General features: G+C 43.8%; 1 protein-coding gene across 1 annotated transcript in view; it reads right to left on the bottom strand.

Moving 5' to 3' along the window:
- Positions 1–1,762: 1,762 nt before the first annotated feature.
- Positions 1,763–17,518, bottom strand: part of VWDE (von Willebrand factor D and EGF domains) — a 207,195-nt gene continuing 191,439 nt past the window's right edge. Inside the window, exon 31 of the mRNA XM_082259055.1 lies at positions 1,763–2,036. Coding sequence (XP_082115181.1) covers positions 2,022–2,036 — 15 coding nt within the window. The 3' untranslated portion in view covers positions 1,763–2,021. The remainder of the gene's footprint in view (positions 2,037–17,518) is intronic.

Genomic DNA, 17,518 nt, shown 5'->3' with positions numbered 1-17,518 from the left:
AGAGTTCTAGGGTACGTTACGTACAAAGTGCAGGGTTCAGGAGTGTGCTACATACAGGGAGCAGGGTTCATCAGTATGCTGTGTACAGAGTACAGAATTCAGGCGTACACAGAGTACAAAGTGCAGGGTTCAGGAGTGTGCTATGTACATAAAGAGTGGAGAAAAAACAAAAACAGATCAGTTCAACAAAATCCAATATAGTGTAGTATTTAATGACACATAAAAAGGTAAAACAAAGCTAAAAGTAATGCATTCACAAAGGGAAGAGGTCAGGAACAACAACATAAGGAAAGCCTGTGTCTTTGTGCATCCAGCCCCAAATTGGGGATAGCCGTCCACCCCGTGCAGAAATCGGGATGTGCAGGGCAGGGAGATTCTGTGGCAGCCGCTGGATTAGGAGCTCTGCCACTTATAAATACAGAACCCAGGCTTCTGTGTTTACAAATGACATTGGTGAGTTGCAAGCGGCAAGCACAGGGGCGAGCATCGGCCGGAGGTGTTCCACCACTTTCCAGTTGAAAAAAAGGCCTTGTTTTCCTTAATAGCCTCCCTATTGGGGTCCCCTCCAGTCCCAGGCCCCATGGCAGCTGCATTGGTGTGCTGTGATCATAACTGAGACTCACATGTGCTGCACATGGTAGCAAAGTCCTCCCAATAAAAACAAAAAGATGCAATCTCTCTTTTTATGCTAAACTAAATCAAAAGTTTGCCCTTTTGGCCATATGAGAAAACAATTATTGCAATGATATACAGTACAGGCAGCATCTAAGGAAAAATATGCAATGTGCAGAGTGCAATAGTGTGGAGTACATCATGTGCAGCACAGTGTCATTTGTCAAACTTCAATTACAGGAGCCTCTCTGATGGTTTGGATTTCCCGGTGCTCCCTCTAATTAATAATTTTATAATTACAGGGTTTCCTGGTACTCCCTCTAATTAATAATTTTATAATTAAAGGGAAGCTCAGCGGCCATTATAATTTATTGCCTTCATGTGACTATTTTCATACCCGCATGCATTTATTATGTCTGACAGCTCGCTATAGGGAAACAATAGATCTCAGGAAGAATTATATGGCTATGTAGAGATAACTGCTATAGATGTAATGCCCTTTGTGAAAACTATTTAAACAGGCTTCCGACTTTTTTTTAACCCATTCTGACCGTAATCTGTATTTTGATGCCCTATGTTGAGCACAAGTTAATAAATGTTCTCCCCTAAGAGACCCGGCAGCCGAACTTATTCCTGATCACTATGTCAGCTATGCAGGCTGGAGTCGTTGTTGATAAAAATGAAAGCGTTCAGTCTGCAACTGAACACTGCCACCTTCAGGCTGCAATGTTTATCTGCATTGCCATCTGTTTAATAGTGTAACTGTCAGAAACGGTTGCACTATTAAAAATAACAAATTCATTTTTAAAAAGTATGCATTTTCAGTCTGTTTATTTAAGCAGCATACCAAATAAAATCCTTATTTGTCATTTAAAAAAATAAATTAGGTATGCAAATCAGTTATAGAGTATTTGGTACGTTTATTGCATGCTGATGCTGCAAAAATGTGGCCTAGGCATCAATGACTTCTAGTCATGAAATGGTTGAAGAGACACACAATAAGTTTTCTTAAAAAAAAAAAAATCTTGTTATAGTAAATTTTTAAATTACATCCAAAAGCCCAAATCTAAAAATAACAAATACAGTTTCCATATTTGAGAATATACATAAATAACAGTTGAAGTAGCAGGCCCTAGTTGGACTACAGCTGTTCAGTTGCTAGAAAAAAATACAGTATAAAAGGAGATCTCGGATCTTGATGTTTGATCTGGTGTGATTCTCTTCTTGTTGTATGACAATCCAGGTATAAGCCAGCTCTACCTCTGTGTACTCTGAGTCACGTTCTCTGGTCTTAGAATACCGCTAATATTCGTCATTGGAATATTAAATATTGAGTGTTGAGTACAGTCAAGTCCTGCTGGATATTTAGTTCACTCAGTGTCTTCTGTAGCACTCAGTTGAGTCTTCCTTCACCCGCGCGCTCCCTGGAGATTAAAAGTGAAAAAAGTATGAATAATGAAATCTCTATCCAAATTTTTGTAGCACTGCCCTCCGCAGGGACTGCTGGATATTAGAAATAAAGGACGTTTGGGACTTTAAATGAAGCACAGGCCAGGTAGGGCTCTGCGTCTCCACCCCTGTAAATGAAACATCAAAAAGGAGGATTTGGGACTTTAAATGAGGTGCGTGAAAACAACCGGCCCATAGTCGCATAAACTGACGGAGCTCTTAGGAAACCAGCGATTGGCTGGTGAAATGCGTCAGACCCCACATTCTGACCCTACCATCTGGGACTTCGGTGATTTTTTGCCCTACGGCCGCAAGCCGCCACTCACGTCTGGAATGACGTCGGGCCGCAAGCCCGCCCTCTCCCAGACATGCTCGCATGAGCTAAGGAGGAAGTAAGGGAGCGTTCGGCCGGGCAGCACACACCGGCTGCTTACAGCAACACCCCGGGATTCTCTTCAGCTGGAATGCACAACCAGATAGCCTCCACCACTGCATAAGGTACTGTGCCCCCTGTTTCTGTCACACAGAGCTATCTGTGCTATCTACATCGCCCTCTTAATATGGAGTAACCTGTCCTGCAAGCCCAGGTTCGTCCTCTCCTTGCCTTACCATCATATTTTCAGGACTGCCGCTACTGGGACCCCTACTGGTTAGCTCCAGTACCCTGGCTACCAAACAACAAACTCTGCTCCATACTTTACAATTCTCTGGACGTACCCCTTCAGCAGTGGAGCCACCCCCCCATACATTATTGTTTCCATAAGTGCAAGAATGCTCTTCGATGGGACTGCCTTATTAACCTGGTGAATGGCCTGCTTCACCTTCCCTTTACTTTAGATCCCAAGAAGTGCACTTTATATCAACCCGGGTTGCTGCAGCAAATCCCATTGTGTTTTTATTATACTCGTTTTCAATACTGTGGTATTTGTTACACCCTGAGTCACTTTTGTGTATTTTGGTCCTCTAATAAAGTTTATACGTCCTTATTTTTGGTGCCCTTAGTTGACTTCTTTAGGAGAACTACTGTGTCTCCTGTTTCTGGTATTGAGTAGTCTGCCGAATAAGCCTGTCTCATATACATAAAAAACAGGGGTTTGGTTGGCACGCATTTGCAAACGCATGTGTAAGCTGCAAGGCCACTGCACGGCACCCTGTGTTACTTGCAGTCCTAACACTACTGTTATAAAGGCCAAGCCGATACCATAAAGGTGATCAAAAGGGCCACCAAAACCTTCCTTGATACAATAAACACAATGCCTCTCACATACACTCCTGGCAATAGTTTTAAAATTAAGCTAAGATAAAGAACAGGGAAAAAAATAAAAACACACCAGAGGAAAGTATAATACTAATCTTAGGAAGTATTATTTTATTGAAAGAGTGACTATTGCTTGGAATACAGCAGTATTAGTCAGTCAGTCAATAGTAAGGGATTCAAATATGCTTGGGGCAGATATACCCAGACGAAGAAGATTACATAAAAAATTATATTATATATACAGGAGCATCTCAAAAATTAGAATATCATCAAAAAGTTAATGTATTTCAGTAATTCAATTCAAAAAGCGAAACTCGTATATTATATATAGATTCATTACACACAGTGTGATATATTTCAGGCATTCCTTTCTTTTAATTTTGATTATTTTGGCTTACAGCTAGTTAAAACCCAAAATTCAGTATCTCCGAAAACTAGAATTTTGCGAAAAAGTTAAATATTGTAGACTCATGGTGTCACTGTCACGTACCTGGGAGGAGTCTGAGTTGACAAGGTCGGCCTCTCTTATATCTCCGGCCTAGACCCCACTGAAGGTGAGACAGAGGGTGTCAAAGGCCAGGAGGGACACGAGTGCCTGTGGTTGTTGATGGATCAGGATAGGCTGCTTGTCCGGATCCTGGAAACTGGAACATGCAATGCTGTATGGAACATGTGCAGCAGATAGCCAGGCAAGCACTCGGGTAGTTCTGAGAGACAGAGTCAGAGTAGTAGGAAAGCCAGGGTCATCAACAGGCGGTGCAGCAGGGTACCAAATCGTAAGCAGAGCCAAAGTCAGGGACGGAGCCGGGTCAGGTTTAGCAGAGAAGCAGAATCCAAGTCCAAGTTCAGAACAAGCCAGGTCAGCAACAGGGAAGCATACAGGTATCATCAGGTCACAGGAAACAGCTGAAGATCAGTCAGCACAGGAAACAGGAATGAACTTCCTTTAAATAGCCTGTCTGGCACCACGCCCATTAGTCATTCTTCTGGGAATAGCCTGTGCACGGCGACGCCCCAGACGTCTCACAGGGATTCCCTGACATTGCCCCCCCCCTTAAGGGCAGCCTCCAGATGCCCAACATAGACCGTTTTTCCGGATGTTGTAGAAGGTAGGCTCGTAACAATCGAGGAGCATGGACGTTTGAAGCAGGTTCCCAGGAATTATCCTCAGGGCCATAGACTTTCCACTTGATAAGAAGCTGTGTCCGACCACCCCTTCTTCTACAGTCCAGAATAGATTCCACCTCAAATTCTTCATTACCTTCGATCAAAAGGGGAGCAGGAACTTCAGATCCACGATCTGGGAAGGGGTTGGGAACGGCTGACTTCAGTAAAGAAACGTGGAACACGGGATGGATCTTCAGATTACCTGGTAAGATTAATTCGAATGCCACAGAATTGATCTTCTTCCTGATAGAAAATGGACCTAGGTATCTTGGACCAAGCTTTTTTGAGGGACACTTTAATCTCAGGTTTGCTGTAGATAGCCAGACCTTATCCCCCGGTTTTAAATTCAAATTCCCTCTCCTTCTTCTATCAAAAAATTTTTTATTACCAGCCTGTGCCTTCAAAATGGTTTCCCGCAAAAGCTGACTGTTGGCATTAAGAAAATTTAGTCTTTCTTGTACAGCTGGTACAGCAGATTCCATAGGTAACTCAGGTAGGAAGGAGGGGTGATATCCATAATTGGCATAGAAAGGAGACTGCTTGGTGGCGGAATGAACGGAGTTATTATAAGCAAATTCCGCTAAAGGGAGGAGTAACACCCAGTCGTCTTGAGAAAAAGAAGAGAAGCACCTTAAATATTGTTCAAGAGTTTGGTTTGTCCTCTCGGTCTGTCCGTTTGTTTGTGGGCGGTAGGCAGAAGACAAACAAAGTTCAATGTTTAATGCTTCACATAAAGCTTTCCAAAACTTGGAAGTGAACTGCACCCCACGATCAGAGACAATGCTGGCTGGAATGCCATGCAATCTCACCACTTCTTTGATAAACGTGGAGGCAGTTTCGGAGGCAGAGGGAGTTCCTTTCAGAGGTATAAAGTGTGCCATCTTGGAAAGACGATCAACTACGACAAAGATAGTTGTAAACCCTTCAGATGGAGGAAGTTCCACAATAAAGTCCATAGAGATCATACTCCATGGTTTTTCAGGTACGGGGAGGGATTCCAACAGGCCCCAGGTCTTGGCCCGATCAGACTTGTTTCTGAGACACACAGAGCAGGATCTGACATAGTTTTTACAGTCCTTTAACCAATCTGGCCACCAAAAGGAACGGGAGACCAAATCAGAGGTTTTATGGATACCAAAGTGTCCAGCCAGAAGATGATCATGACACTTCTTAAGAATGGTGACCCTCAGTTGTTCGGGAATAAAAATTTGTTCCTTGTGGAAATAAAGTCCATCCATCTGCTGGAGATGCAAGTTCAGAGGAGGTGGGGAGTTTGCAACTGTCCCCTTGATCTGTGACATCAAGTCTGTTTGCAAGAGTAGGAAATTCTTAGCTGGCAAAATGGTGTCAGGTTCAGGAGGTGGAGCTGGTTCAGGAAACATGCGAGAAAGGGCATCAGGTTTGCAATTCTTAGAGCCCGGACGAAAAGTTATATGGAACACAAATCGAGAGAAGAAAAGTGCCCATCTTGCCTGTCGAGGTCTTAATCTTTTCGCAGTTCTTAAATATTCTAAGTTCTTATGGTCTGTAAAAATAAGGATAGGGTGTGCAGCCCCCTCCAGTAAATAGCGCCATTCCTCCAGGGCAGCCTTTATGGCTAACAGTTCACGATCTCCTACGTCATAGTTCCTCTCAGAGGAGCTTAATTTTCTGGAGAAAAAGGCAATAGGGTAGAGTAGGGACTTGGCTCCTTGTCGTTGGGATAGTATAGCCCCGACCGCATTTTCAGAGGCATCCACTTCAAGTACATAGGCTAAAGCGGGATCTGGGTGTTTTAAAATGGGAGCGGAAGTAAACAGAGTCTTTAATAGTTCAAAGGCGGCTTGAGCCTCTGGAGTCCATTTGAATGGGGTAAACTGTTTGGTCAGCCGTGTGATGGGGGATATGATGCCAGAAAAGTTCTTTATAAACTTCCTGTAAAAATTAGCGAAGCCCACAAAGCGCTGTACTGCTTTCTTGTCCTCGGGGGCAGGCCATTCCAGTACGGCAGATACCTTTTGCGGGTCCATAGCAATGCCATCCGCAGAGATAATGAGTCCCAGAAATTGGATAACCTGTTTTTCGAACTCACATTTCTCCGCTTTTGCGTAAAGACGGTGTTGGCGAAGTCTGTCCAGTACCTTCTTTACATGGTTTCTGTGTAGGTCGAGAGAACTGGAAAATACAAGGATATCATCCAAGTATACGATGATAAACAAATCAAGATAGTCCCGAAATATATCATTAACAAGATGTTGGAATGTGGCTGGGGCATTACAAAGACCGAATGGCATGACCAGATATTCGAAATGCCCAAAGCGCGTTCGAAACGCGGTTTTCCATTCGTCTCCTTCACGAATTCTGACTAGGTTGTAGGCACCCCTCAAATCAAGTTTGGAGAACACCTGTGCCCCTCGTAACCTCTGGAAAAGTTCGGGAATTAGGGGAAGAGGATAACGATTCTTGACAGTTATCTTATTGAGATCGCGATAATCCACACAGGGCCTAAGGGTATGGTCCTTTTTCTCAACAAAGAATATGCCCGCTCCTGCGGGTGAAGTGGAGGGTCGGATGAATCCTTTTTCCAGGCTTTCATTAATGTAGTTACGGAGAGTCTCTAATTCGAGCTCAGAGAGAGGGTAGATCCGGCCAAAAGGTATTTCAGCCCCTGGCAACAGTTCAATGGGGCAATCGTATGTACGATGGGGAGGAAGAGAATCAGCGCTCTTTTTATTGAAAACATCCAGGTATTCGTGGTAAACTGTGGGTACCAGTTTCAAGACTTCGGGGTCCGGGTGGATACCAAGGAGAGAGGTAACAGTAAGAGACTCCTCAGGAACACAGTGTGCCCGGCAGTAGTGAGAAGAGAAGGAAATCTCACCCGTGAGCCAATTGATGCTAGGGTTATGGGCCTTCAGCCAGGGTATACCAAGAATGACAGGAAACATGGGTGATGTTATAACGTCCAGGCAAAGGAATTCTTGATGACCAGAGGAGGAAGAGCAGAAAATTGGAGCCGTCTCTTGTGTCACTGGACCAGACTTGATACCAGAGCCATCAGCCAGGTGAACAACAAACCCTTGTTTCTTGGTACAGAGAGGTAGATTGTGTTGGGCTGCAAATGTCACATCCACAAAACAGCTACAGGCCCCAGAGTCTATAATAGCAGGAACAGAGATAGTCTTTTCAGGAAGTTTCAGATGGCAAAGCAAGGTGAGATGTGTTTGATTAGTCCCGGGTGGATGCATCATAGAAATCCAGTTAGAGGAGGTTCTGCAAGGCCTCACAGGACAAGTCTGAATGTGGTGACCGGCATCGCCACAGTAGAGGCAGAGATTGGAGCGATAGCGTCGAAGACGTTCCGATGTGGACAGAGGGGATCTCTGGAAACTCTTTCATGAAGGGTAGTGAGGTACCTCTGGGGGGTTAACGGTAATGAGAGGAGTATCAGCCCCAAACTCCGGGCGGACCAAAGGAGCCTTGTTAGTTCTTTCAGCTTGCCTCTCATGTAGCCTCCGGTCAATCTGGATGACAAGGTTCACCAGGTCTTCTAAGGCCGTTGGTACCCCCACCCTGGCAAGTTCATCCTTTAGGGCATCAGACAAACCAAGACGGAACTGATGATGGAGGGCCGAATGGTTCCACAGAGTATCGGCACTCCATACACGGAAATCTGTCACATAATCCTCCACAGGCCTTAGGCCTTGCTTTAACTTGCTAAGCTTTGATTCAGCAGTCCGATGACAAAAAGGATCTGCGTATAGCTGGGACATGGCAGAAAAAAAAGAGTCCATGGTTGTCAAGGCTGGATCGTGTTGTTCCCAAAGATGGAAAGCCCAGGATTGGGGCTCATCCCGAAGGAGCGAGATAATGAACCCCACCTTAGTATCTTGTGAAGAGAAGGTTCGAGGCAACAGGGAAAAATATAGTTCACAAGAATTACGAAAAGTCAGAAATTTTCTTCGATTTCCAGAAAAACGTTCAGGAATGGGAACCCGAGGTTCCGGGTGGAAATCCGCCGCACAGGATGTGCTGGGCTCCGTCAGAGAAGAGTCATTTTTGCGGGCCGATAATTGATCTTCGATGCAATCCAATTTTCCTTGCAGGCTTTGTACCATGTGGGATAGTGCAGAGATCGATCGGCAAACGTTCTCCAGTGGAGAGACCTCCCTTTCAGACTCCATAGTTGGCTGACTGATACTGTCACGTACCTGGGAGGAGTCTGAGTTGACGAGGTCGGCCTCTCTTATATCTCCGGCCTAGACCCCACTGAAGGTGAGACAGAGGGTGTCAAAGGCCAGGAGGGACACGAGTGCCTGTGGTTGTTGATGGATCAGGATAGGCTGCTTGTCCGGATCCTGGAAACTGCAACATGCAATGCTGTATGGAACATGTGCAGCAGATAGCCAGGCAAGCACTCGGGTAGTTCTGAGAGACAGAGTCAGAGTAGTAGGAAAGCCAGGGTCATCAACAGGCGGTGCAGCAGGGTACCAAATCGTAAGCAGAGCCAAAGTCAGGGACGGAGCCGGGTCAGGTTTAGCAGAGAAGCAGAAGCAGAATCCAAGTCCAAGTTCAGAACAAGCCAGGTCAGCAACAGGGAAGCATACAGGTATCATCAGGTCACAGGAAACAGCTGAAGATCAGTCAGCACAGGAAACAGGAATGAACTTCCTTTAAATAGCCTGTCTGGCACCACGCCCATTAGTCATTCTTCTGGGAATAGCCTGTGCACGGCGACGCCCCAGACGTCTCACAGGGATTCCCTGACAGTCACACTCTAATCAGCTAATTAACTCAAAACACACGTAAAGGTTTCCTGAGCCTTTAAATGGTCTCTCAGTCTGGTTTAGTAGGTTACATAATCATGGGGAAGACTGCTGACTTGACCATTGTCCAGTAGACAGTCATTGACACCCTCCACAAGGAGGGTAAGTCACAAAAGGTCACTGCTAAAGATGCTGGCTGTTCACAGAGTGCTATATCCAAGCATATTAATGGAAAATTGAGTGGAAGGAAAAAGTGTGGTAGAAAAGGTGCACAAGCAACGGGATAACCGCAGCCTTGAGAGGATTGTGAAGCAAAGGCCATTCAATAATTTGAAGGAGATTCACAAGGAGTGGACTATGGGCTGGTGTCATTGAAGAGCACCCACACACAGACGTATGCAGGACATGGACTACAATTGTCGCATTCCTTGTGTCAAGCCACTCCTGAACCAGAGACATCAGAAGCATCTTACCTGGGCTAAGGTTTTCAGATTAAAGTAAATTTTGCATTTCATTTGGAAATCAAGGTCCCAGAGTCTGGAGGAAGAGTGGAGAGGTACAAAATCCAAGTTGCAATGAGGTCCAGTGTGACATTTCCACAGTCAGTGATGATTTGGGGAGCCATGTCTTCTGCTGGTGTTGGTCCACTGTGTTTTATCAAGTCCAAAGTAAGCACAGCCTTCTACTAAGGAAATCTAGAGCACTTCATTCTTCCCTCTGCTGACATGCTTTATGAAGATGCTGATTTCATTTTTCAGCAGGACTTGGTACCTGCCCACACTGCCAAAAGTATCAATACCTGGTCACATGATCATGGTATCACTGTGCTTGATTGGCCAGAAAATCTCCCCTGACCTAAACCCCATAGAGAATCTGTGGGGTATTTTCAAGAGGAAGATGAGAGACACCAGATCCAACAATTCAGACAAGCGAAAAGCCTCTATAAAAGCAACCTGGGCTTCCATAACACCTCAGCAGTGCCACAGGCTGATCACCTCCATGCCACACCGCATTGATGCAGTAATTCATGTAAAAAGAGCCCTGACCAAGTACTGAGTGCATACTATATTGTACATGGACATACTTTTCAGTAAGTCAACATTTCTGTATTAAAAACCCTTTTTTTATTGGTTTTATGTAATATTCAAATTTTCTGAGATACATTTTGGGGTTTCACTAGCTGTAAGCCATAATCATCAAAATTAAAAGAAAGAAATGCTTGAAACATATCACTCTGTGTGTAACGCATCTATATAATATATATGAGTTTCACTTTTTGAATTACTAAAATAAATGAACTTTTTGATGATATTCCAATTTTTTGAGATGTACCTGTATATTTAAAACGAAGGGGATGACTCGATGGACCACTTGCTTTTTTTTCCCCATCACTCTTCTGTATTTCTAAAAAAAATTAAGATAGTAAACTCAACATAAATGGATATAAAGTGTCAGTTTGAAGATCTCAGAGCCGAGAATGGTCACGTTACCACCGCGCAACAGTGTACACTAGGGATAACTTAAACATACCTGGGTTTGGTTTGAGGCAGGTTCAGCAAAAATTACAGAAGTTCAGGTGCCAATTCTGAACCTCATTGAAGTTAATGGAAGCTGAATCTTAAAAATTAGTTCTGGACATTTTCTAGGTGAGGGATTGTCTAACAACTGGCATGACTCCTGGATACTGCCCTTGAGAACTTCTACCAAAGCGGAAATAAAAATTAAATGAATCCGTGTTGCGAGGAACAGTAATTTTTTTTCAGTCGTGTGCATATCTGGTCAATGATGTCACCCAGAAGACCTCTGGAACTGATATTTGCAGGCAAGCAGTCATCGAGAGCTGATTGTGCTGACAGGCAAATGTCTTTATTTTTGTGGCATGGTGGGCATTGGGCATGGTGATTGATGTCAATTTCATCACTGGATGGCATAGCTGATGTTGGATGTACATTGTGGGATGTGTTGCTTATTTATTTATTGTTACAGAACATTCCAAAAGCTGTTTGTGCTTATATACTCATTTTCTTTGTAAATGAGTATTATGTACCCCTTACTCATTCACATGGGGGGATCTGGGTGCCCCCTTACTGTTAAAGGGGGCTTTCAGATTATGATAACCCCTGCCACCCACAGACCCCCACAATCACCAGGCCAGGGTTGTGGGAAAGAAGCCCCCTGATCTCATCAACATGGGTATCCCCCCATGAAAAAGGCATTTATGTGGCCTGATGTGTTTTAACCTCCCTGGCGGTATGATTCTTTCAGATTTTAGGTGCTGAAAGCGGTACGATTATTTTGCATGCAATTCTTAAGAATGAGCAGCCCAAACCAACTATTTACATATGATTTTTTTTTTTACTGTGCGTTCTTCTTTATAACATCTCGGGTATGATAAAGTTTGAAACACAAAATCATAAATTATAATATAATAAATAACTATAAATAAGTTAAAGTATGTATGTAAGTATACATATATATATATACACATATATATATATATATATACACACACGTATATATATATATATATATATATATATATATATATATATATATATATTGTGACAGGAAGTCAGGTAAATCTGTGGATGTAGTCACAGACAGGAGATACATTTCCACCTGGTTTAGAAAATTCACCAATTACTATAGGGTGTTGGCTGCAAAGGTAGCCAGAACTGTCTAAGGACGTTGAACAGACTTCAGCTGTTCAGAATGAGGAAATTAAGGCCTCTATAATTTGTCCAAAGGAAGTCTATTGATTGCTGTCTCCTGACGCTGTGTGAGCTGGGGAGAGGAGGACAGTCAGATGTGTGCCTCCCGACGCTGTGTGAAGCCTGGGAGAAGGATTGCTGCCTCCTGACGCTGTGTGAAGCTGGGTAGAGGAGGACAGTCAGATGTGTGCCTCCTGACGCTGTGTGAGCATGGGAGAAGACCTCCTGGAGCGATGTGCACTGAGGAGGGTAAAAAGAGTGAAGACTACTCAAGGTGAGGTCTGGACTATTTCTATGTGAAAAGAAATAAATGAACTGTTGGCTATGTGAAGAGACAAGCAAAGGAATGGTTGCTATGTGAAGAGACAAACAAAGGAATGTGTTCTATGTGAAGAGTAAAGGGACATGTTCAATGGACATTTGTTGTGTGAAGAAAAAACATGGACTATGGAGTGTCTGCTGTAGGATCAGCAAAGTTTGCCCAACAGTAGGTTGGAGACAGACTCCGTAGGTAGGTTCCTGTATGTGAGAAGGTAGCCGCCCACAGTGGCAAGGATTTATTTTGTGTTTTATTTTTATTTTGATGTTTTTGAGGCTTGCACTTGTGTGAAGTAAATTGCAAGAATAAACCAAACTGTTGTTTGCAACCACTTCTCGGCTATCTCCCTGTGTAACGAATCCCCCCAAGGGGTCATCCACGCCCGCCACCGAGCTAATCTCCCACATATGGTGGAGGTATGCAGTGGGCAGAAGCAGAGATCCCTGCAAAGAAGTGCATATGTTCTATGAGCTTTGTCTGGTGCATGAGATTAAATACAAAAAAACTATCAGCGCAAACCTATTATATGTGATAAAATAACTCAACACCAATTCACTGTGCATAAATCAGGTGTGTGAACTTATAAATCAATAGTGGTGTCCGGCAGCATGCACCAATCGTGTTTCACAAATCACAATAAACTATAAATCATACAAAAATGTGATGCGCCAGAAATATAAAATCAAAAAGTGATGACAATAAATCATATCCAGTTCATAAGGCACATAGCAATGTGTGTGCTTCCAATAAAATGATATAAAGAGTGTCCCGTGTTCAGATGAAGAAAATCCAGTGATGAAAACAACTTGTAATCACCAATATAGTGAATCCCTCCACCAGGTGAATCAGCCTCTCACCTTTCTGAAGGACCCAAACGGGCCAGCAATCACATGTATCATTGATCAGACTTCCAGGAAAGAGCCACACTATATTGCACCTCGAGGGATCCCGGGACATATAGAAAACAGATGAAGAAATCTAGTGCTCTCCGCTTACTAATGAGGGTATGCTTTATTAGAGAAAGGCAGATCAACTCACATTTGTCGGGCACTCAGCTGTGCCTGCTGTATAATCGATGTCAGCGATCTGTTACCAGAGAGAGACTCCGCGTCGGCCACGCACGCTCCGCCTACCGAGGAAGTCAAGGGAGCATTACGCTCGACGTAACGCGTATAGGGGGGCGGAGCGTGCGTGGCCGACGCGGAGTGTCTCTCTGGTAACAGATCGCTGACATCGATTATACAGCAGGCACAGCTGAGTGCCCGACAAATGTGAGTTGATCTGCCTTTCTCTAATAAAGCATACCCTCATTAGTAAGCGGAGAGCACTAGATTTCTTCATCTGTTTTCTATATGTCCCGGGATCCCTCGAGGTGCAATATAGTGTGGCTCTTTCCTGGAAGTCTGATCAATGATACATGTGATTGCTGGCCCGTTTGGGTCCTTCAGAAAGGTGAGAGGCTGATTCACCTGGTGGAGGGATTCACTATATTGGTGATTACAAGTTGTTTTCATCACTGGATTTTCTTCATCTGAACACGGGACACTCTTTATATCATTTTATTGGAAGCACACACATTGCTATGTGCCTTATGAACTGGATATGATTTATTGTCATCACTTTTTGATTTTATATTTCTGGCGCATCACATTTTTGTATGATTTATAGTTTATGGTGCATGAGATTGCACAATCTATGTGTGCAGGAGAGGAGATCCTGAAAGAGAGAAAACTACTTGTTTTAAAGAGACAGTGGTCTCAAAATTTTTGATGGACTTTGTTTTGTCTGGTGCATGAGACTGCACAAACTGTGTGTGCAGGAAAGGAGATCCTGCAAAAGAGAGAGAAAAACTACTAGTTTTAAAGAGACAGTGGTCTCAAAATTTTTTGCCGGACTGTGAAAAATTTATTGTGGAGTAATTGAAGATGGGGCAATCAAAACGCCTGAAAGATGCAAAGATAGCTGAAATGAGAGACCGAATTCTAAGGATGGAGGGGATGTTACCGTCTGAACGAGCCCCATCCATGCCTGAACAAAGTCTGCTAAAGAGAAAGGTTGTTGTCCCTAGCAACACTGAGGCAAATGCGGATTTTCAGCGGAGCTTTGCAGCTCAACAAAAGGCTCATCAAGAGAGCATGGCAGGCTGGAAACAGAGACGCCAGCAGCCAATGGAGGTCATCGGTTTGGAGGAAACCGAGTATGTGTGCAGGGCTGAGATGGATGCCTTGCAACGGAAAATGGAAGATAAGGAACACGCCCTGGAGTTGCTTAGGATGGAGAATAGAAACTTGCAGGCTCAGGTGTTACAGTGGGAAGAATCCACTGCTCTTCTTTTTTCCGAGTTACAAAAACGTAGAGAGACTATAATGGAGAAAGATACCATCTTCATGGAAAAGGAAAGTGACATTCAGACTTTGAAGGAGCAAAGTAAGGGTGATATGTTGGAGTTGCGTAATCAGCTGAAAAAAAGTCTTCAGTCTTTGGAAGCTACAAAAGTAGACCTGCAGGATGTGCAGGAACAGAATGTCGCTCTGAAAACGACATTGTCTCTCAGCGACAAGGAGAAAAATGAGAGAGAGGCTAAATTACTGAGTACTGTGTATGAGCTCACCACTTTGAGCAATGTGGTAGATGAATTGCGTACGGACTGTGAAAGTTGGAAAGATGAAGTCCAACGTGTCCAGCAGCAGTTAAAGGAGAAAGAAGCCTGTGTGGCAGGATTACAGTCTCATTCCCAGAAACTAGCCAATGAGGTGAAGGCTCTTATGCAGGGAAAAGGAGATTCTGAACACAAGAGAAAAAAAGTAGAGGCACAGCTGCAGGAATCGCAAGTCAAGGTGTCAGAAGGTGACCGAGTGTGTGCTAAGCTGTCAGAGAAGGTAAACCGACTGCAGGTTGAGCTGGACAATGTCACAAATCAGCTTTCTCAAGCAGACAGCAAATCTAGAGAAATTGCCAAAGATTTCTCTATCTTGGAATCGCAGCTGCAAGACACGCAGGAACTCTTACAGGAAGAGAGGTGTCAAAGGCTGAGTTTTATCACAAAGCTCAAACAAATGGAAGATGAGAAAAATGGTGTCCTGGAACAATTAGAAGAGGAGGAGGAAGCAAAGAAAAACCTATCAGAGCAAGTCGCAACATTGCAAGCTCAGATAGCGGATATGAAAAAATGCATGAAAGAAAGCGTTGGTTCATTAGAAAATGTTGAAAATGTGAAAAAGAAGTTTGATCAGATGCTTGGTGAGGAGAAGACTGTGTCTGCAAAATATGCAGAAGAACACGACCGTGCAGAAGCGGAGGCGCGTGATAAAGAGAGCAAAGCCTTGTTCTTGGCTCGCTCTTTGGAGGAAGCTCTAGAGTGTAAGGTTGAACTAGAAAGAGTTAACAAACAGCTGTGTACAGAAATGGAAGAGATGGTCAGCTGCAAGGATGATGTTGGGAAAAGCGTTCAGGAGCTAGAAAAGTCTAAGCGAGCCTTAGAACAGCAAGTAGAAGAGATGAAGATTTAGTTGGAAGAATTTGAAGAGGAATTACAGGCGACAAAGGATCTGTCCCAAAGAGGGGATAGTGCGCCTGATGCAGTTTATAAAAGGGTCAGTGTTTTGAGGTCTGTCCTGAGTGAGTATCAGAAATTTGATAACATGTTGTTTGAATCACCCCTCTGGAATAAACATTTCCTTCAAAAACGCCACCTAGTGGAGAAAACTAAGGCTGTTGATGAAAACGTGAAGCAAATGAATAAGTGCCTTTCCGGGAATATTTCCAAAATGGAACTGGTGAAAGACAGGTGGCAGAAGTTTGATCGTGATCTTGAGATACATTCCATGTGGAGTTTAGATAAAGAAAAGGAGCTACAAGGGAAAAGTAATGCAATAGCAGAAAGTGCAGTGAAGAAACCTGTAATAGACTGTGTTGCAGTTCCATGCTTCTTCACTGATGCAGAGAGGAGGTCTGTAATGGATACCACCCAGATCGCTGGGTTCAACTGTCTACAGCTAATTAATGAAGCTACTGCCTTTGACCCATATGTTGATGGAAGGAAAGTTGATGATGTCGCTGGAAAAATGAACAGGGGTCACTTTGAAGAAATGTGTGACAGCCTGTTGTCGCAAATGGAAGACCTTCTGCACAGCATCTTAGAGCAAGCCAAGCTCAAGAAGGCATTTCTTGGAACAAAGCCAAGTGAAGCAGAGGTTCTCAAAGTTTTGTGGAAATCATTTGTTGAATGCAGAGAGAGGCGTCTTAAGAATGTTGAAGACTTTAAGACTAGCACAATTGAGTTGCCTATGGTTCACGGTCCTCCATGGTGGATAGGACAGACGGTTATGCAGGACAAACTTGAGAAGGAGCGAAATGATGCCAAAAATGCAGTTGAGGAATGTGTATATGAGATGAGGGACAAGTTGTCTGACATTTATGAGAAATCTGTCAATGAAGATGACAGAAACAGTTTCATCCTGAAGCTTGAAGATACAGAGAATTGGCTATATAAAGATGGAGAGGATCAGCCAAAACAAGTGTATATAGACAAGCTAACGGACTTAAAGAAAGAGCCACCCCTACAAGCATTTCAATAAAGGTTAGCAGTTGTTAATGAACTGGGGAGGGAAGATACTAGGAGGCTTATCAGTGAGAGTCAAGAGAAGTGCCTGACACGTGCATGCCTGGAAAACTGTGTCCCAACCCTAGGGTTGAAACAAAAGGGGGGGGGGTATGTGACAGGAAGTCAGGTAAATCTGTGGATGTAGTCACAGACAGGAGATACATTTCCACCTGGTTTAGAAAATTCACCAAATACTATAGGGTGTCGGCTGCAAAGGTAGCCAGAACTGTCTAAGGACGTTGAACAGACTTCAGCTGTTCAGAATGAGGAAATTAAGGCCTCTATAATTTGTCCAAAGGAAGTCTATTGATTGCTGCCTCCTGACGCTGTGTGAGCTGGGGAGAGGAAGACAGTCAGATGTGTGCCACCCGACGCTGTGTGAAGCCTGGGAGAAGGATTGCTGCCTCCTGACGCTGTGTGAAGCTGGGGAGAGGAGGACAGTCAGATGTGTGCCTCCCGACGCTGTGTGAGCATGGGAGAAGACCTCCTGGAGCGATGTGCGCTGAGGAGGGTAAAAAGTGTGAAGACTACTCAAGGTGAGGTCTGGACTATTTCTATGTGAAAAGAAATAAATGAACTGTTGGCTATGTGAAGATGCAAGCAAAGGAATGGTTGCTATGTGAAGAGACAAACATAGGAATGTGTTCTATGTGA

This window comes from Pelophylax lessonae (assembly GCF_965119305.1).
Source record: "Pelophylax lessonae genome assembly, chromosome: 5".
In the NCBI taxonomy this organism is placed as follows: Eukaryota; Metazoa; Chordata; class Amphibia; order Anura; family Ranidae; genus Pelophylax; species Pelophylax lessonae.
The sequence above is the reverse complement of the archived record's forward strand: the minus strand, read 5'-3'. Positions and strand labels throughout refer to the sequence as shown.